Here is a 22,209-nt window from a genome sequence, read left to right on the forward strand (position 1 = left end):
AAAAATTCTTTTTTCTTTCTGCTGCTCTGAATGGGTGTTTTCTGCTACCTTACCTTCCCAATCACTGATTTGGTCCTCTGCTTAATCTAATCTGCTGTTGATTTCCTTCTGGTATATTCTTAATTTCAGTTGTTATGTTCTTCATTTCTTAGTAGTTCTTTTTTATGGTTTCTATGTCCTTTTTTATGCTGCTGAAATTTTCACTGCATGCAATGAGCATTTTTATAACCATTGTTTTGAACTCTGTAATTGGTAGTTTGCTTGCCTCTGTTTCATTTAATTCTTTTTTCTGGAGATTTTTCCCATTCTTTTATTTGGGACATGTGTCTTAGTCTACCATTTTGGCTGCCTCTCTGTGTTTGTTTCTATGTATTTAGGTAGATTTGCTGCTGTGGTGGCCTTACGTAGTAGGTGTCCTGTAGGGACCAGTGGTGCAGCCTCTCTGGTCCCCTGAGCTGGGTGCTTCAAGTGCGACCCCATGTGACTTGTGTACACCCTCCTGTTGTAGTTGAGCTTTGATTGCTATTGGTTTGTGAATGGGAGGGATCAACTCCCAGGCCGATTAGCAACTACAGTGTTGGAGCCGCTATGCAGGGACTGACCCTATAGAGCAGAATTTGCTTCAGCAGAGAGCTCTGGTGCCAGCAGTGTCCGCCCCTTGAGTGTGTCACTTGTGGAGTAGTCAGGTGATACTTCAACATGGTCTGAAGCTAGCTACCATGTTGCACTGTCTCTGGGGCCTCCTGGAAGGTGTAGGCCAGGGGTGGGCAAACTTTTTGACTCGAGGGCCACAATGGGTTCTTAAACTGGACCGGAGGGCCGGAACAAAAGCATGGATGGAGTGTTTGTGTGAACTAATATAAATTCAAAGTAAACATCATTACATAAAAGGGTATGGTCTTTTTTTTTTTTAGTTTTATTCATTTCAAACGGGCCGGATCCGGCCCGCGGGCCGTAGTTTGCCCACGGCTGGTGTAGGCCATGGTCAGCTACCATCTGTGCTCTGCCCAAGGCCACCCAGCATGAGCCTCAAAAAGATATGTAGATGATGTTACTTGTGCTGGGCTTGGAGTTGCCCAGGAGAGGCCAGGCTGTGAACTGAGTCTGGCTGCTAGTGCCCACTTAGCAAGAGGTAAGCAGCATGCTGAGGCCAGATGTTGCTTGTTTGGGGTTTGTGAACCTTTGAGAGAATATAGGAAAATCCAGATCATAAGCCAAGACAGGATGTGTATATGGAAAAGCCATTGGAAGTCGATTGGGTGGGCCAACAAGTAGGGTGGGGCAGGTCTTGGGAAATTTCCAGGGCACAGTGTTAAACACGTTGATGGAGACTCAGATGTGGTGCCTGTCTGCATCTGCAGGGGGAGGGCTCAGCAAAGGAGCAGTAGCCTCTGCCTGCACTCTCTGTGGGAGAAAGCTAACCCTCCAGCCCTTGCCCCAAAGCCAGACAATTCAGTTCCTTCTTGAATGTCTGTGGTGCCTTTCCAACTGCTGCCCCAGTGCTGGATCTCAGGGAGTAAGTCCATACATGAGCCCTTTAAGAGGACAGCCTGGGACTCCAGCAGCCCTCCCTCTTACTCAGCCACAGTCTTCACTGCTTTTCACAGCCAGAAGTTATTGGGTCTTCTCTTCCCAAGACTATGACTCTGGGCTGGGGAGCCTAGTGTGAGGCTAGGACTCCTTAATTCCTACTGGGACCTCCACAGCCAAGATATGCCTTGTGATTTTTAATCACCACACAGGGGTGCAGACCACTCTGTTCTGCATCTCTGCCCCTCCTGCCAATCTCAAGGTGGCTTCTTCTTTATGTCCTTAGTTATAGGACTTATGTTCAGCTAGATTTCACATGGCTCTCAATGATGGTTGTTCTGTAGTTGTAATTTTAATGTGGTTTTGGGAGGATGCAAGTACCATGTTTACCTTCTCCACCATCTTGAATGGAAGTCTCCCTTCTAATTCTTAACTGCCACACCCTGGGTGACGGAACAGCTCATTTTGCATCTCTATCCCTTTTACCAGTCTTGATGTGGCTTCTGTTTTCTATCCTGTTCTAAAGATGGTTTTCTATGATGGTTCTATAATTTTATTGTAGTTTTTATATGGTTGTGGGAGGAGGCGGGCACAATGCTAACCTACTCTGCCACCCTGAATGAGAGTAAGATAATTGCTTTTACATTATTCCTGATTTCAAAAAGGGATAGAAAGCCCTTGTGCTATTGTTATATTCTGGATGCTTTAGATTATTACTCAGAGGATGTTCTGTTGTTAGTTTTAGGTTTTCTTCTTTTTATTGGATTTAGAGCTTTATTTCTTATTTCCTAGTTTGACTGCTTAGATATTCTTGCTTGCCTTTGAATTTTTTAAATCAAAATTAAAATTCTAATTCAAAATTGAAATTAAAAGTTGCTAACTTAAAAAAATTTCAGAGTTAAAGAATGTGGTCAGCTAACTCTTAGACCCAAATGCATTATTTTTATACTTAAGAAGGAGTTTTACAAGAAAGGGGAAAAGGAAAACAAATTGTTTTTAATTACTGATAACCAGTAATATATTAGTTGTAAAGGGAGTTACTGATTTCTATATCTGAAGTTATCTCCCACAATAGATGATGAAAATCTAATATTAAACTTAATTATCAAAACTCTAATATAATTTGCCCGGCTGGTATGGCTCAGTGGTTGAGTGTTGACCTGTGAACCAGGAGGTCGAGGTTCAGTTCCCAGTCAGGGCACATGCCTCAGTTGTGGACTCGATCTCCAGTGCGGGGACATGAAGGAGGCAGCCAATCAGTGATTCTCTCGCATCATTGATGTTTCTATCTTTCTCTTCCTCTCTCTTCCCCTGAATTAAAAAACAAACAAAACCTCTAATATAATTTAAATAATCTGGATAGTTTAAAACACATATCTCAACACAGTTTCTTAAAGAATCTATTTTTGTAACTATTTTACCCAAGAGAAGAATTAATGTTTTTGTGTTTATCTTTGAAATGTTACTTATGCCTTAAGAATCTGTTCACTTGGGCTGTTATCAATTATAGATCAAATTCAGGTACATAAAACCTCAGAGTAAACACTTTAAATATAAAGATTACACTTTCATACTACTGTCATTGGTTCTAAAAAAAAATGGGTAATTGAGCTTTATATTCATCCATGAAAAACTATTAATACCTTTGATTTGGACTCAGTGTAAATAAGATGTAATAGAATTGTAAGGCATGGGATGATATTCTTACTGGTTGGAATAGCTAAGTCCCAGGAACAACTGTAATTAACATGGACTTGGTAGTAAGGAGAGAAAATCCTCACTTGTGCCGGGTTCCACCTCTTTAACTTCTTTGCTTTATATTGGGCAATTTACATCGTCATGACTTGTCTGTTACTAGAGTCCTCATTTGTAAAATGAGGTTCAGACTCATAAACTTTATATATTAAACACTTAACATTAAATGTAATAACTGTTGCTACTGTTATTTTCATACCTCTAAGCTTATATATTACAGAAATTAAACACCTTTTAATGTAATATAAATTGCAAATCAGTAAGACTATAAAAGCTATACATTATAGCTTTGTGGAGTTCAAATTACTGTTTTTTAATACATTGTGAATAAATTAATTTTAAAATTGCCTTGATGATGAACCTTGGCCGGGTTGCTCAGTTGGTTAGAGCGTCATCCTGATACATATACCCATGGTTATTGTTTTGATCCCAGGTCAGGGCACATACAGGAATCAACCAATGAATGCATAAATAACTGGAACAACAAATCAGTGTTTTGTGCCCTTTTCCTCCCTCTTTCCCTTTCTTCCTCCCTTCCTTCCAAACTCCCTCCCTCTCTCTCTCTAAAATCAATAAGAAAAAAATTTTTAATTGACCTTGATGATGAAATGAACATGGAGGAAAATAATTTGTCAGGTTTTTTCAAGATGCTGTGTGTGTCTAATAGATTACAACTTTTTTCCTTTTTTACCAGTTATTTATCAGAAAGTCTGATGCTGAAAGAGAACAGAACTTGCTTGTCACAGTTATTAGATGTAATGAAAAGTAAGTAAAAGAAAACTTTATAAAATATTCTATAACAAAGTTACTTTGTAAAATATCTTAATATTTAACTTGAGATAACAGATTGTTTATGTTTACTGTCATTGAATTATTGTATCATGGAGGCATGAAGGATATATTTGTGGGGAACAAATAGAAGATACACGGAAAGCAGTTTTTATACATATAGAACTTAAGAAAGTAAAAATACAATCAGATTTAGAAAGGGTTAAGTTTTAAAACGGTTCTTTTAAAGTGTAACCAAATATGTGATAGGCACTGAAAAAGATCTATAGGAAACTAAATTTAGGGATATTTAAATTTGGAGCTTCTATTTTATAGATACATTAGCTTTAACTAGTTAGTTAGCATGTGTCATTTGCTAGTCATTTTGTTAGTTAATATTACAAAAACTGTGGTTCTCAACTGGTTGCTATTTTTGCAATATCTGGAGACCTTTTTGGCTGTCACACTTGGGGCGTGATGGTGGCTGCTATCAGCATCTAGTAGGTAGAAGTAAGAATGCTGCTAAATATCTTATAACTCACAGTAAAGTCCCTTGGAAAGCTGAAAAATATCTGCCTCAAAGATATTCATGTCCTAATCCCTGGAGACTATAAATCTTAACATATATGCAGATGTTATAAAGTTAAGAATCTTGATATGGGGAGATTATCTTGGATTATCCAGGTAAGGCCTAGATGCAATCACAAGAGTCCTTGTTAAAAAAGGCAGAGAGGGAGGTGTGACACACAGAAGGCAATGTGAAGACAGCAGAGGGAGATTTGATGATGCTGGCCTTGAAAATTGGAGTATTATGGCCACAAGCCAAGGAATGTTGGTAGCCACCTGAAGCTGGAAATGGGAAGGAATCAATTTCCCCCTGGGGTAGGAGTGGGGATAGTCTAGCTGGAGGGCCTAGCCCTGTCTAGGCATTAGAGATGAATTAATTAAATGTTTGACCAAATACAGCAGGCTAATTCTTTTTTTAAATTCTTTTTTTTTCTTTAATATATTTTATTGATTTTTTACAGAGAGGAAGGGAGAGAGATAGAGAGTTAGAAACATCGATGGGAGAGAAACATCGATCAGCTGCCTCCTGCACATCTCCCACTGGGGATGTGCCCGCAACCCAGGTACATGCCCTTGACCGGAATCGAACCTGGGACCTTTCAGTCCGCAGGCCGACGCTCTATCCACTGAGCCAAACCGGTTTCGGCTTAAATTCTTTATTATTTAAATATTACATATATTTCCTTTTTCCCCCATTGACCTCTCCCTGGCTGCTCCCACTCGCCAACACATGACCTCACCCCCCCTACTTCTGTGTCCAGTGGTCATGCTTATATGCATGCATACAAGTCCTTTGGTTGATCTCTTACCCTCCTCCCCACCCTCCGCTGCCTTCCCTCTGAGGTTTGATGGTCTGTTCGATGTGTCTTTGTTTCTGGATCTATTTTTGGGTTCATCAGTTTATGCTGTTCATTATATTCCACAAATGAGTGAAACATGTGATATTTATCTTTGTCCGACTGGCTTATTTCGCTTAGCATAATGCTCTCCAAGTCCATCCATGCTGTTGCAAATGGAAAGAGTTCTTTCTTTTTTATAGCAGCGTAGTATTCCTGTGTGTAGATGTACCACTTTTTTTAAATCCACTCATCTGCTGATGGGCACTTAGGCTGTTTCCAAATCTTAGCTATTGCAAATTGTGCGAGCAGGCTAATTTTTAAGTTGGTAATTTTGTATGGCTGGTGAATGATGTTATAATTATTCAAATGACCCTTGGCATAAAAAAGGTTCACCACCCCTGCCCCGGGGCCTCCTGAGAGAGGGTGGCTTTGCCAACATTTTGATTGTGGCCTAGTGAAATTGATTTCAGATTCTTGGGCTTCAGAACTAAGAAAGGATATGTTTGTTATTTTAAGCCATACTAAGTTTATGGCAATTTTTAATAGTAGCCTCAGGAAACTAATATAGCCCCTTACAACAAAGAATTCACCAGCCCAAACTATCATAGTGCTGATGTTGAGAAACTGTTCTAGGGGTTGAGTAGAACCTCCACTTAACGGATTTGGCTGGATTAGCCAGCCCCCCATCTGTTCTTCATTCTTGTCTGTGGCACTGAATGCTCATGGCTACTTGGCTACTCTTTAGGATTAAAAGTAAATTGTATTTTTCCCCAAAACTTTTTGTGCCAATGTCCTTGTTAATTAAATTTGTAGTTTAATTAAATGCTGAATAAACCAGTAAAATTTGAGATTGAAGATCTGGATCTTAGATGATAATAGAAAATGGGTATAATTTTTATGTTTTTAAAGTTTAAAATGCTTCAGGACATAGAAGAATTATTTCTTTTTTTTTTTTAATCTGCACACAAAGATTTTTTTTTTTTAATTAAATCTTTATTGTTCAGATTACATTTGTTCCTCTTTCCCCCCCCCATAACTCCCCTCCTTCCAGTTCCCGCCCCACCCTCCGCCCTCACTCCCCACCCACTGTCCTCATCCATAGGTGCACGATTTTTGTCCAGTCTCTTCCTGCATCTCCCATTCCCCTTTCCCCCCCAAGAATAGTCAGTCCATTCCCTTTCTATGTCCCTGATTCATTATAATCACCAGTTCATTCTGTACATCAGATTATTTATTCACTTGATTCATAGATTCACTTGTTGATAGATGCATGTTTGTTGTTCACAATTTGTATCTTTACCTTTTTCTTCTTCCTCTTCTTAAAGGATACCTTTCAGCATTTCGTATAATACTGGTTTAGTGGTGATGAACTCCTTTAGCTTTTCCTTATCTGTGAAGCTCTTTGTCTGACCTTCAATTCTGAATGATAGCTTTGCTGGATAAAGTAATCTTGGTTGTAGGTTCTTGGTATTCATCACTTTGACTATTTCTTGCCATTCCCTTCTGGCCTGCAAAGTTTCTGTTGAGAAATCAGCTGACAGTCATATGGGTATTCCCTTGTAGGTAACTGACTGTCTTTCTCTTGCTGCTTTTAAGATTCTCTCTTTGTCTTTTGCTCTTGGCATTTTAATTATGATGTGTCTTGGTGTGGTCCTCTTTGGATTCCTTTTGTTTGGGGTTCTCTGCGCTTCATGGACCTGTAAGTCCATTTCTTTCACCAGGTGGGGGAAGTTTTCTGCCATTATTTCTTCAAATAGGTTTTCAATATCTTGCTGTCTCTCATCTTCTGGCACTCCTATAATTCTGATATTAGTGCGCTTGAAGCTGTCCCAGAGGCTCCTTACACTATCTTCACACTTTCGGATTCTTTTTTCATTTTGCTTTTCCAGTTGGGTGTTTTTTGCTTCTTCACATTTCAAATCTTTGGCTTGATTCTTGCGCTCCTCTGGTCTGCTATTCGGTATAATATTCTTTATTTCAGTCCGTGTATGCTTACTTTCTAGTTTCTTTATCGTAGCATCGAGGGTCTCATTAGTTTTCGTGAGGCTCTCCTCAAGTTTATTGCAAGCCCTCAAAATTGCGTTTTTTAGCTCCATATCCTCCATTTCTGTCATGTTTTTTTGTCTCCGCATTTTTTATGCCTTCTTGGTGCACCCCCTTGTGGTCTTTGTGCGCAGTCTTGTTCTAGTTAAGCCTTGATTGTTGTAGTTAATACTAGAGGGATTTGACCACCAGGCTGACTGGCTGCGAGAATCAGCTGTGGGAAAACTTCTGTCCTCTGGAGAGGTGCTAATCTAGCCTTTGCCTGAGGCTATCCGGCAAATGGCTCTGTGCAGGGCTTGGGCGGGTCGGGTCGCACGGGATCCACAGGGCGGGCGGAGGGAGCAGTTATGGCTGCTTTCAGTCCGTCCCCAGGGGCTCTGCCTCTCTGTCCCAGCAACCGCTGCAAACCTCGGAGGGACTGTAGCCAGACAGTCCCGCTTCTCCCGTTTGAGTCTGGGTCCCTAGAGACTCGCCCGGATCTGGAGCTCTGAGTCTGAGGCTCCCTCCTGATTGAAAACGACAACCGCGCCCTCAGCCACCAGCCTGCTTTGCGCGCGCACCTCCGTACCTTTAAATTTTCCACACTGCGCCGCCTCTGAGCCTCGGAATGCTGTTGTCTTTCCTTCTAGTTGAAGAGTCTCTCCTCAGCCAGCCCTCCTGTGGTTCTGGTTGATGTCCGATCCATCTTTTAGTTGTATTTTTGAAGTGGTTGTTTGCGGCAGCAGTCTCCGGTGTTTACCTATGCCGCCATCTTGGTCGGAATCCCAGAAGCATTATTTCTTGCTATCTGTTTGAAGTGATCTTAAGAACTTCCCCCTTTTAATTGATTTATGAATTATAAATTATAGGTTTTCAGTTATACTACTACAGGGTTCACTTCCAAAGCTATAAATTGGAACATGGAATTTAGTAGTTAGAAGGGGCCTAATAGATAATAAACTGTGATCATTTTATAGCTGACAGTTTTATTGCTGATTTCTTCTTAATTTTACTCCCCTTCTTTTAACATGAAATAGGAATAGCTCTTGATGAAATACTCAGAACTTTAACAATATTAAGGTATCTTATCCATCTTTTTGCAGAACCAAGATACTATCCTGGGGATTGAGTCACAGTATTAATTCAGTTGAAAACACTGCTTTATTTGCATTATGAAATAAGTCAGTGGAATCGTCACCCATTTGGAGCATGTGGCTGGCTAATAATAAGCCCTGGATCTCTCATCATTTCCTTTATAAATTTTGATACTTATTTGATTTATTGTTGTTGGATAACAAACAGTTTAGGTAGAAGAGGTTTCTGCAATTATAAAGTCACTGACATAGTAGTTTGCTTTAAGCCTATAAAGGACATTTTTTGTTTTCTTGATGTTTCATTACATGGGTTATATATTTTATTAAAGCAGAGAATCATCAATTAATACATTTTTACTACACTTCCTTCATTACATATTATGTAACTAGAGGCCTGGTGCACGAGATTCGTGCACTGGGGGGAAGGGGGGGTCACTTAGCCTGGCCTGCACCCTCTCACAGACCGGGACCCCTTAGGGAATGTCCTCCTGCCAGCTTAGGCCCAATCCCCTAAGCCAGCAGTCAGACATCCGTCTTGCAGTCCGGGTCTCTCGCAGTCCAGGACCCCTTGCTCCTTACCGCCTGCCTGCAGCAGAGGCGGGAGAGGCTCCTGCCACTGCCACTGCACTCACCAGCCATGAGCCCAGCTTCTGGCTGAGCAGTGCTCCCCCTGTGGGAGCACACTGACCATCAGGGGGCAGCTCCTGCATTGAGCGTCTGTCCCCTAGTGGTCAGTGCACACCATAGTGACCAGCCGTTCTGTTCAGTTGATTTGCATATTAGGCTTTTATTATACAGGATAACTAGAGGCCCAATGCACAAAATTCATGCAAGAGTAGCCCTTCCCCCAGCTGCTGGCACTGGCTTCTCTCTGGCACCCGGGACCCGGGCTTCTCTCCGGCCGTCGGCAGGCACCCAGGAACTGGGCTTCCTCTGGAAGGACGTCTGGTCCAATTAGTATATAATGCTTTTGTTATTATTGATTATTATAGATTATAGATGGTTTCCTTTGTTAATAAGTACACTCTTGACCCAGGATAGAATGTTATGAATATGGTTGGTGTCAGGGAAAGCATGTTGACTAAATCATGAAGGAATTACTATAAAAAGCTTTAAAACTGAGCACAATAGGATTTGAAAAAAATACTATATTGTAGGGCATGCTTATCTTTATGCTATATGTAATATAGCATAAGCGCTGGCAGCTATAATTATTTGAGCTAGAAGTATGGTGTTCATTATATTAAAATGCAGAGTACACATCCTGAAAAGGAGAATCACATCATTTCAAGAGTGTTTTGTTCCATAACAATGTGAAAAAATATTCTACTACCTTATGAGAACAAGGCTTATTATCTAGTACTAGAGGCCCAGTGCACGAATTCGTGCCTGGGTGGGGTCTCTCGGGGTGGCCTGCAGGGATTGGGCCCCAGCTTGTGCTCCCAGGCTTGCAGCCCCGCCTGGCACCCCGCTGTGGCCTGTCACCGCCCCCCCCTCACCTGCTCCACCATCCCACCTGTGGGGCGATCAGTTGGGGCTGGGTCCCCTGCCGGTCACCATCTGCGGGGCGATTGAGCCCCTGCTCCCACCCACCTTGGCCTAGTGCCGCCAGCTCACCTACTCCACCATCCTGCCGCAGTCCCGCTGTCATCGGAGCCAGTAGTACCTTCACTGCCGCCCACTGCTGGCACCCACCACATTCCGTGCTGCCCCCTGGTAGTCAGCATACGTCATAGCGAGCAGTGGAACTCCCAGTTGAACAATTTGCATATTAGGCTTTTATTATATGGGCTAATTTTTTTCTCCGCATAGGCATGAGAAACTTGGTAAAGAAATATGAACCACCGAGACCTGAAGAAGTTGCTGTTTTGAAGCAGAAGTTGGAGAGATGTCATTCTGCTGAGCTTGCACTTAACGTAATTACGTAAGTAGTTGGGAGAGTGTTATTCAAAAATAGATAATGGGACTCCCTGAACTCCTTGCCCTTTTAATTTTTGGATTTTTTGCAGGTTTAAGATCTTGTCTGAGGACCAAGTATACTGTTCCAAACTTATTTTAACTACTCTAGGTAGGGAAATGGCATATTTTCTTTCAGAGGTAAACTATATTAAAGATGGAACCGATAGTAAAACGTGCTGTTAGACCTTTTTTTGCAGCCATAAAGAATACCCATAATGTCTCTCAGTGACTTGTAGGCTGTATGTGGAAATCACCATATTCAGGATCCTTATGCTTTGCAAATTGAAGGATCTACATAAATGTAATCTTTTAGGAGTTTAAACAGTCGAGAATCTGGTCAGGTTATAGGAATAGAAAAACTGTAAACTGTGGCTTAGCATAGAACTTAAAATTGGTTGATTTCACTCCTGGGTTTCATTGGTAACTAACAGGAATGATTACAGAGAAGAAAAGAATGTTGACTTCAATGAGTAAAAATAGTCCACTGTGGTCTAAAAATATTAAATGAAAAATTCCAGAAATAATTCATAAATTTTAAAATTGTGTACTATTCTGAGTAGTATGATGAAATCATGCAATGTCTCACTCTGTTCCACCTGGGACGTGAATCATCTTTTTGTCCAGCATATCCACACTGTATGTACAGTACAATAAGGTAATTTGAGAGACTGCATAACTTATTACAGTATGTTATTACATTTTATTAGTTACTAATAATGCACAAAATTCATGCAAGGGGCTCAGCCCTCCCACGGCGGTTTGCAGCCCTGGCTTTGTCTGGAAGGTTTGGCTGTCTGGTCTAATTAGCATATTATGCTTTTATTATTATAGATTGTTAATCTCTTACTGTGCCTAATTTAGAATTAAACTTTATCATAGGTTTGTATCTATAGGAAAAAACAATATCTATAGTTTGGTACTGTCTGCAATTTCAGGCATCCACTGGGGGTCTTGGAACAATTTCCCCCACCCACCCACCCCCCATAGATAGGGGGGATTACTGAATTGCAGCACTGGTAATTTTCTTTTTACAAGAGATTTGAAATGGGCTTAAACTATGGCTTGGCAAACTATATAGCCCATGGGCAAAATCCAGCCCCACTACCTGTTTTTAGAAATAGTTTTATTGGAACGTAACTACACACTTAGTTTTCATACTGTCTATGGCTTTTTTCACACTATAGAAGAAGAGTTGGGTATTTGAGGCAGAAACTGATGGTTATAGCCTACAAGGAGTAATATATCTACTATCTGTCCCTTCAACACAAAATTTTTCAACCTCTGGATTAAACAATAGAATTTATTAATCTTACCCTTCTAGCTAGTTAATTGAATGGACCATAGCCTAAAATTCATAATTGCCAGAGTTTACATCTTACTCAAATTTACCACCCACTTTGTACTGTGCTAAGCAGATTCTACATTTCTATGTGGACTTGAAGGGTGCTTCTCAAACTGTAAAGGACTGTTGTTGTTTTTAATTCATTACAGACCTATATGTTTATGAAATATAACAAATTACTAAAAAATGAGTAAAAAAGACATAATACAAGCTTAAATTTTATTAGATTTGATAGTCATAATTTATCAAATTTCTATAAAAGTTTCTAAACACACGCTTAGTTTCTGTATTTATTGCACACTGGAAATGGTTAATGGACCACACTTGTAAGCACTACTTTAGGATAAAATATTTGTTTTCGTCTGTATCATCATTATGAAAGTCAGTCAATCAGTACAGGTAAACCAAAATTCTCTTTGACCAAAAGCGAAACCTGTTTCGTCCTCAGAGGTAACTTACAGTGGTCACCTTTGCCAGCCTTTTCTCCTCTATTAGTGTATGAAATAAAGTTTTTCTCTTTTTATCGATGTTTTCACACATATAATACAACTTTTAATAGTATCTTTAACTCTTCCTTGTCTGGATGAAAAAAAATTAGTATTTTAATTTGCATTTCCCCTATTACTCTGAGGCATTAACATTTGTATGTTTAACAGTCATTTGTATTTCTTCTATATTGCTTATTTAAAACCCTTGCTCAATTTTCTGGTGTTACTTTCTTGATTTGTAGATCTATATTTTATATACTTATTATACACCTATTTTTCTTCTGTTGTTTCTTTCACTTTGTGACATGTAAGGAAATTTATCATTTGCGTTATGCTTTTATATCTAAATACCTTTTCTTAACCTAGTTTGCCTTTTCAACTGTTAAAAACGTTTAGAATTGTGAATGATCTGAGGTAGAAATCTCATATTTTCAAATAACCTGTTGTAACAGCCATTTTTAAATATTTCATAATTTGCCTTATTACAGATTAAATTCCTATATATAGTTGTTTTACCTATCTAACCATTTTAACACATTGCGTACCGCATAGAAATCTCTAAGACATACTCCAGGGACCGCACATTTTTGGGCAAACTGCACGTTATTCAAATCATCATAACTACAGATCATAATGCACTTTAGGTGTTGTTTTTCAATAATTATAACATTTTTATTTACAACAACAATTAAACAAAGTTCCTAGTACTTTTTTAACGTATGGTACTGCGTAAAACATTTTCCTCTATGAAGCGGGACCAAACAAAATTTACATAAGTATCTAGATTCGCTCCTTTTTCCATGGGCGTGAAAAACGAGAACACTGGTGAGCGGTCCTTAACAGATGGCGCGCGAAACACGAGACAACTCCTGAGTGGTACGAAATGTGTTCATCTGTTATAGTATTTGCTAATACCACACTTTTAGTTATCATAGCTTTTATGTATGATATTTTGATGAGAACTGTGATACAGTCCCCACACTTACTTCTTTTTCAGATTTAGACTTGATGAGTTCCATGAAAAATTTTGTTAGGGTTTTAATTAGAATTACATTGAATTTAAGGGTTAATTTGAAAGATACTGTCTTTATAATTCTTCATCTCTTTCCATGTATCCAGGCTTTGTTTTCAGAAATTGTGTTTCATATAACTATAAAATAAATTAGCAAGACTATGTTGCCGTTTATTACATTGCTTCTTGATGGTTGCCTAATTACAGGAAGAAGAGGAAAGGCTATGAAGATGATGATTATGTCTCAAAGAAATCCAAACATGAGGAGGTATGTTCCCCAAAGGTATCTATTATTCTTATTGTGCATTCTGGTATGACCATACTATTAAGATTTTATTCTTCCAGAGTGCAAGCATTATATATGTATGTATGTATGTATGTATGTATGTGTGTGTGTGTGTATATATATATATACACACACACATATATATAGATGTGTGTGTTTGTGTGTGTGTATTAGAAAGCATTCATACTTTTTTGCATCCTCCTCCATGTACATAGTCCATTATTAGAGATTTTTCTCACTTCTGCCTTAGTGTGTTCTGAAGCAGTATAATAGTTACTTGCTGAAGAATCCTTCCTATGGTCATTAAAAGCAGCAGGGATAGACATACATGCTATACATTTTTAGTCTCCAAGGATTCTTCTCCTGTCCTTAAAAAGAAATTGTAACCTGGCAAGTCAGATATAAATGAATAATCAGAGGCAGAAGGTCAGAACTATAACCTTTGTCCTGTCATCAGAGTAGTCTGTGGGACCATGCCTATAAACAACTAACTATAAATATTCCTGATTTATCTACCTTCTGTAATCAGCATATTAAAAGAACATTTTCATAAAGGGAGGCAAGGAGGTAAACAATATTGGTTATGCTTATTGCATCTTCTTTCCTTCTTAGGAAGAATGGACTGATGATGAAGAATGGACTGATGATGACCTGGTAGATTCTCTCTAACCATTTGAAATTGATTTGTCAATGCTAACATATCTGGCATTTAAATTTCTTTAAAAATGAAATAATGTGAAAGCATCAAAGGACAGTAAACTTTATTTATTTGAAAGTTTTTTTATTTATTTGAAAGTTTTTCCTTCCAGGGTAGCTTGATGTAAAATAAGGTATGTTCAAAGGACCCAGAATAGCACCCACCCCCATGACTAATAATCAAATTAGTCTTCCTATAGTAGCCAAAGCTGTAACTTACTGCATTTTGTTTAAAACAACATAGGCAAATAAGCAAACATCCCTTGTGAAAAAAGGCACCATTATATGTGGTTTCTCAAATGCCATCTGATGTACTTAGCTATGTTACCACTTAACTACAGAATGTATGAAAGCTAGTGACCCAGGTATTTTTTCCCTCAATTAGTTAACTGAAAACATCTCCAAATGGTTTTCTTAAAAAGAAATCAAACAGGCAGTCTTTAGTAGTTGTCTAGATTAAAAACCTAAAGGTTGGGTAGCAGCAAATTGTATGTTCAGTTTTATAATTAACCTGTTAGATTACCATATAAATGTGTTACAGTTAGTAGAAAATTTTCAGATTAAGTATATTATTCTAGAAATTTATTTTAAATAGAAAGAAGTAGATATAAATGCACAGACTTTAGCACCAGATTACTTTGGTGTGAATCATGGCTACCTCCACTTTGGGCAAATTACTAAAGCTCTGTGCCTATTTTTTCCCCAGGGGAAAATAATGCCTCTGTATACTAAGTGTTCAATAAATGTTGGCTATTAATAACATTTGTTTAATTATTAATTGTAATCTTACTTATGGATGTTTGTCAGATTTCTTCTGGAAAACTGGGTTGAAGGAATTCTGAGAAACTCAACTGCCCTGAATCTGTGTTTTATGGATACATACCTTTCCTCATTGTCAATGTATCCATGGCTGCGCTTTCTATAGGAGTGTAGGTACCATTTTAATTACATCTTAGTATTTGAACACAATATTTACTGCACATGTATTCTTCTCTTTAATAATTCCTTTCATTTTAGGTATGAGCTTTTTTGGTTTATTTTTAGAATGAAAGGAATAAAATTTATGAAGTGTGACTTACAAAAGTGGAGGAGCCCAAATTGACAGTCCTCCAGGCCAGGTTAAGTACCAGTGCTGCTAGGCTCTAGCCAGAATTGCAAGCTGTTCACCAATACCTTGTTTCTCTTTTAGGTCACTAAACTGGCATCAAAGCAAGGTCCACATTTATTTCAAATTTTCCTACCCAGTTTTAGAGGTTTTATTTCATCATTGACCAGCTAGTTACTGCAAGGCCTGCAAAGGTAAATAACAAGTTTCCTATTGAAGCTTAAGAGACTGGGAGGGAACCAAACTGCCTAGCACTAGGTTTTTGGAAGGAGACCAAGTTGGATACTACTGTGGTGATCCAGCTGAAAAGCAGGAGGGAGGGAAAGGAAAGTAATATGATACAGAGAAAAAGTGGAACTGAGTTGACATTAATAAAAGGTATAGTACAGGGTATGCTGAGTTTTCTGTCATTATTCAACTGTGATTATAGCTATACCAGGGCTAGCTGCCTCCACAGAAATCTTTTAAACCCTCATATTTAACACTTTGTTTTTTCCTACATTTTAATCAGGGGGATAGAATAAAATGTTGCTCTTGGAATGTAGGCCTTTAGGAAATTTCTTTAGTGTGGGAAATGATTTTCCTAATAATCTCCCTTGGTTCCTGTCTCATCCACTTTTGATATGCTGCTTAATACCTATCCCCTATACAATTATAGGAGTGAATGAATTAATATGATCCTTCTAAAGAGACCATTAGCAAAAAAAAAATGACCTGAAGGTTCATCTTCTCTTTGGGCCTTGCTTTAATACTAAATTTGAACTGTTTCTAAACAAAGAAGAAAATTAAATTAAATGCTTACCTGTATTTAGACAGAAGTAATCAATTAAGTTAATATCCCTTGGTTTTATTTTAACTTAACCCTTGTGAATACTTCACAAAGATACACATACAGAAGCAAATAAAACTATACAAACTAAATACCCAGCAGATACAACAAGTAGTCAGAAGTTCAAAGATGGATAGCTGTTAAGTGACTCATGAGGTTGTTTGCATAATCAATTTGGAATTAATGAATACTTGAATACTTTCAACAAAAAGCATTCTAGGTGTTTTTTAACACAAAAGAAATTGGTAGTCTAAAATGTTTGGGTAACATGCATCGATCAGTACAATGACCAATATTTATTGAATTTAAACTATTTACTGTTGTAAACATTTAACAAAAGCATTATGAGATCTAAATACAGTTTGAACAAATAAGTGGTATGTTTAAAAAATAAAGCTGATGAGCAATAGTTCCATCTAGATTTTCTTTCAACAGTTCTAGCAAGAGAAGTAGCACAGTATTTTAAAAAAAAGTATACAGCAAAGGTTGTTCCTATTATAATGGCAAATTCTGGAAACTGTAACAAATAACAGTCAAACGGTCATATTCCTAGTCAGGAAGAAGTTACAGTAAGAACAGTATGCAATCCAGTTGTACTCGACAGAGAATGCTTTTTCTTGTCAGTTGATTTCATAGTTCTTTTCCCAAGAGACAGCAAAACTTTGGCAATTGGATGTATTGAAAATATATTCTCAAAGTTCAAAGTACAGTCATATGTTGTATGAAAGGTGATCTGTACACCAAGGCTCAGAGGTTGGTAAAGATTGATTCCATATGTGGAAAAAGTGCAAATATCCTGCACAGATAGCTTACAAAGCTGCTGGTACAATTATCCACCAGCAGAATCTAGGGTTTTGTTTGCATAGCTCACACATCACTGGAATGTGGAAAGGTGTGCTATTTTTTGGCAAGAGCAAAGGAGACATACTGATGTGAATTACCATGTTGGCATGCTGAATCCATGCAGACACTTGGGTGAAGGCTGCTACCTGACATCATTGGTTTTTGTATACTGGTTTTGTTTTTGTTGAAGCAGTTCTGTTATAGCCAGAAGCTTTTTCAGTACATGCTAGACAAGGAAAAACGGTATGAAAATAATTAGTAAATGAAGGAAAGCTTGGTAACTTGTGAAAATTTCTGAGTAGATTTAGTCATAATATTTTGGTTAAGTTAGACTTTTTGTACACTAAAGTGACTATAAATTCATTCGTGTGTTTGGCATTCTCATATCTTAGTCCAGAACACAGATTTATGAATGATACATCTTAAGCCCAATAAGATCACATAAGGGCAATCAGCTTGTAGCATAGTGATTACTTTAAAGAATCATGATTACATTTGGCTTAAAATTAAAACAAATATCACCTTTACCTGTCTTACAAAGTTTTAATTGGGCCAAATCCTCCAATAAAGATTTAAGTAATAATAAACCTAGCCCCAGTATAGCAAGGAGACATTATGCATGCCATGGGCATATTAGTAGGCCCATGGTACATACTCTACCCAAGTTTCTAAAGTGATTAGAACCTTAATGAGCCAGATTATTATCTTAAACTTTGATTTTAGAATCTCAGATTGAAGAAAACTCAGTCCTTTGTCCTATAAGGTCCCTGACAAATGGTTGGCCAATGTAGTGTCCTAATCTGGAAGAGCTTATTAGAAATCGCAGTTTCCAATGTCACATCTAGAATTTCTGGATCTGGAGCTTGAAATATTTTTTATCAAACTTCCTGAATAATTCTGTTTGTGAATCACTTGCCCATGTACAGTGTGTGAGAGACAAAGCCACATCACTGCTGACTTATTAGCTCATTTCCCATTTTCACACATGCCACTGAAGTGTATGTATCATTTTTTCTGTAGAGTTAACATTAATTTATATAAAACAGCAAGATTTGACATTTTGCAGTATCAAAAATACATACTCTGAGCCAATTATTCCTGTCTACTGAGAGCCTTACTGGGATTATGGTTCATTCTTTAAAATGTAAATATAACTGATAAAAATGCTGACCATAACTCAGCTACTTATTACCTCTCAGAGAATCGTTACTGTTAATGAAGACTGCCAAAAACCTACCTGCTGTGCACCACGCTCATTACTGAGCGTTCTCAGTTCATCTGAATGGGCCACACAAATCTCATGCAATGCTGCTAAGTCACGGGAGAGGTCAGTCCTAGAATGCTCTGTAGTGTCCGGAAGTTCAGGTACATTCTTTAAGGAAATCATAAAACTGCATTTAGAAATATAAATCTTAAAATTTCTTCTGAAAAGATCCTAATGGGTTATAATAGAATTAGCACATAATATCCTTTTAAATTTCTGTTAAAATCCTAAGGACTTATTGGAATGTAATATTCAGTGCTAATTCCGCTAAACATAGATTTTGTGATCTTGGTATTCACATCAAAACCATTTTCTTCCACAGCATGGCTGAACACTGTGCATTATTATTGCTATTCTAAATAAACGGGTTTCATGAACTTTATAGAGGTTTGTTTTGTTTTGTTTTTAAATGTGGAACGCATGCCAAAAAATGTAAGTACTGTATTGGTTGCTAATATGGATTAAATGCAACCTAAACTTAAAATTCCTTTCAGACTGAATCTCATTATTAAGATATAAATTTATCAGCATATGTGAGAAGAATGTCAAGCCTATAGTTAATTATCTGTGGATTATTCCCAAAACACTTGCTAATGTGTGAATAAATATGATCAGTGTTAATTATGGTACTTCAGATAAGGTTCGTAAAGTAACAGTCACTATAGGACATTGATAGTACTTTATTAACACTAAATACTGATATTTTGAGCCTCAGCCTCAGAATAAAATATGACATGGGCTCCAGAATGGTGACAATATTTGCTATACAATTCCTAAATACTGCAAAACACTGTTTACTATAGTATAAAGAAATAATTAGAATATAATTCATTCTTATTTATTAAATGACTCAGTAATGAAAGACACTAGTATTTGCCCTGAGAGAGCTTACAGTCTAGTTGATATGACAAAACTAAACTGATCATAGCAATACAGAATTTTATATCACAGACATGCAAAAGGAATTTCAGTTTTTTAGGGCTTAGCAAAGCCTTCCTGAAGGAGAGATTTGAGGTGAGTCTTGAAAGTTAAATTTGATTTATACAGGAAGAAAAGGAATGGAAGAGTATTAGAACACTGGGATTCTAAGCAATTTGAAAGGCTAGACTACACATGTGGCATTACTAGGAAAGTGGTAGAGAAAGCTGAACTGTAGATAATTATGATTATGGAAAATGGAGTTCCAACCATGAATCTGAAAACCTAGAAATGTGGCTTAAGATAAAATGAGCTAGCCTTAAATATTGGATAAACAGTTTTCACACAGCTTCTTAAATATTATTTTCAACCACTGACCAGCTAGATTTCTTAGAAACTAGAAGTACTTCTATCTTCAAAACTTACCAGGTCACATATGGAAACATGATGAACACAATTATTTGCCCTCCTTTGTTTCATAAGAAATTATTTACAGCATAGGTCATTTCTACAGTATTTTTTTTATACCTGAAATTGAAAACTAGGGGCCCACAAGCAGTCCTGATAGATTTGACTGCATAGTGGTATAGTTGTTGTTTTTCTGTTTTAACTGAATTTGAATGCATTAAGGCAGAACATGAGCATCTCACTTTCCTACTGTAGCATTCCCTAATACCATGTCTAAATTCACATATATATGTTCCCTTTTTGGTTTCTATATATATGAACTGAATAGCAAATACATTTATTTGATTTTAAATTGAGTCAGTATCTGAAAATTTATAACTAAATTGTACTAAGAATAAGAAATCCAGGGTCTTAGAAATTATTTTCTTTAAAACCCCCATTCTTAATTTCATAATCACTATTTTACTTATAAAGGCCCAAGTAAGGTATAGGTAGTCGTACTAACTGAAGTATAACTCCAAATCCATGTATATTATTCCTAGAAAGCCATAAGAATATTCATTCTCCAGTCCATTTACTTAAAAGTAGCAAAAGAATGTCACAATAGTAAGGTGAAACAACTAATAGAATAATGAAAGAAAAACTAGAAAATGACACAAATCCAAAAGCCCCAATAATGTATGCTTGGTATAAATCATTTAGTCTAAGAATAAATGGTTAAAACTATAGTCAAAATATTTTGTTTAAGAAGGTAAACAAAAGTATGCAGTTTTTTTAGTTCTGGATAGAAAGTCTCTTTAAAAGTTTGTTGCTAAAATGAGTTTACTCTAAATAAATTCTTTAATTCCAAGAAATAAACATGAATAACTATAGGTCTCAAAGTACTTAAAAAGTTATATACATACCCCAAGTTCATCTAAAAACATGATCATACGATGTTTGTTACTTTTGATGAAAGGATTGACACCTTCCATATAGGGTTCCTAAAAATATAAACAAAAAACTCACTTTATATGCATCAAAAACAAACACTGTCTGATCTATATAACAAAACATACATGTGGTAAGAATTCTTATATATCTGTATCCATCAGTAGCAATACATGTTCACAGTGACAATATTTTCATTCTGATACAAGCAAACAGTTATACTAGTGAACTGGAATTTTTAAATGAAAAAATAAATTCTGGAATGAGAACAAATCAGAACACATAGCCTAGCAGATACAAACTGCTCATATGTAATTCATTCAAAAATAACTTCTAAGAAACTATTATTTGTCAAGCACCAAGACAAACATGGGTCCAACCCTGAGGGTAGAATCTAGCCGAAAATGTAGGGAATTAAAATACAGTGTGCTAAGGACTATAATAGGAAAATATGTATGACTTAGATAAATCCAAAAACTAAGCCAGACATACAAACTGCTCTTCATACTAAAATCTTATATGCTATGTTGTAAAATAGGAGGTTAGTATTAATTCAAGCACTTTTAAAATCAATACGTTCAATAAGGAGATGAGATAAAGACCTCATTAATTCCAAGAAATAAACATGAAAAATCATTCAATTTCTGTAAGAGTAATGAAACACCAAAGTATCATTATGCCTATTTTTCATCAAAGCTGTGGGGAGCAAAAAGTCTTGTAATTTTATTCCAAAGTTAGTTTAAGATAATAACTGGCCCTAACCGGTTTGGTTCAGTGGATAGAGCATCGGCCTGCGGACTCAAGGGTCCCAGGTTCAATTCCGGTCAAGGGCATGTGCCTTGGTTGCGGGCACATCCCCGGTGGGGAGTGTGCAGGAGGCAGCTGATTGATGTTTCTAACTCTCTATCCCTCTCCCTTCCTCTCTGTAAAAAATCAATAAAATATATTTTTAAAAAAAGAAAGATAGTAACTGGATGAGTTTGGAAGGAAAGACATATAGACACTTGTTACAGCAATATTTATGATAGTGCCAAATTGGAAGCCATCTAAATAGCTATTAGAGAACTATTTAACATCTATCTACATGGTGGCATACTAAATAATCATTAAGCACAATAAAAGTTAAATATTTTCAGGTACAGCAAGTTTGTTACATTATGACAACAGCAGGTGATATAGTATGATCCTTATCATGATATTAATATTAACAGTCTTCAGTCATGGGATCACACATGGGTGTTTTAAAAGTTCATCCAAGTTTTAAAATTTATAGTGAATGTTTATTGTGAAATAAATTTTTAAAGATGGGTTGGCAAGCATTTAACATATGCTGACTGATTGAAGATACAGTTTTCTATACTGAAAATTGAAAATATAGTTTTCTATAATGGCTAGAATAGTGGTCTTAAAAATTCCATTATTTACAATGTAAAATCTAAACAAAACAATTTTTAAAATAACATATCAACAAAAATATAAATTCTCTTTATGAACTACCCATTATTGTACATTTACTTAAGCTATATTTTATGTCAAGTTTCATTCATGAATATT

At 37.1% G+C, this 22,209-nt stretch overlaps 2 protein-coding genes across 9 annotated transcripts in view; one reads left to right on the plus strand and one right to left on the minus strand.

Moving 5' to 3' along the window:
- CCNH (cyclin H) overlaps positions 1 to 15,854 on the plus strand; it is a 33,221-nt gene extending 17,367 nt beyond the window's left edge. For 2 of the 8 annotated variants that reach the window (XM_023750088.1, XM_023750090.1), the window contains 5 exons: positions 3,980 to 4,050; positions 10,388 to 10,499; positions 10,585 to 10,643; positions 13,584 to 13,644; positions 15,548 to 15,854. In XM_023750088.1, the coding sequence (XP_023605856.1) occupies positions 3,980 to 4,050; positions 10,388 to 10,499; positions 10,585 to 10,643; positions 13,584 to 13,644; positions 15,548 to 15,629 (385 nt within the window). In that variant the 3' untranslated portion in view covers positions 15,630 to 15,854. Of the gene's footprint in view, positions 1 to 3,979; positions 4,051 to 10,387; positions 10,500 to 10,584; positions 10,644 to 13,583; positions 13,660 to 14,292; positions 14,366 to 15,547 lie in introns of those variants that run through there. The other 6 variants (XM_023750093.1, XM_023750101.1, XM_023750098.1 and 3 more) reach the window with 6 other exon arrangements.
- Positions 15,855 to 16,292: 438 nt separating this feature from the next.
- The window catches only part of RASA1 (RAS p21 protein activator 1), a 123,340-nt gene continuing 117,423 nt past the window's right edge, over positions 16,293 to 22,209 (minus strand). Inside the window, exons 24-26 of the mRNA XM_023752301.1 lie at positions 20,631 to 20,708; positions 18,373 to 18,507; positions 16,293 to 17,361 (exon numbers count right to left, since the gene is read on the minus strand). Of these exons, the coding sequence (XP_023608069.1) occupies positions 17,278 to 17,361; positions 18,373 to 18,507; positions 20,631 to 20,708 (297 nt within the window). The 3' untranslated portion in view covers positions 16,293 to 17,277. The remainder of the gene's footprint in view (positions 17,362 to 18,372; positions 18,508 to 20,630; positions 20,709 to 22,209) is intronic.

This window comes from Myotis lucifugus, unplaced genomic scaffold (assembly GCF_000147115.1).
Source record: "Myotis lucifugus unplaced genomic scaffold, Myoluc2.0 scaffold_0, whole genome shotgun sequence".
Classification (NCBI taxonomy): Eukaryota; Metazoa; Chordata; class Mammalia; order Chiroptera; family Vespertilionidae; genus Myotis; species Myotis lucifugus.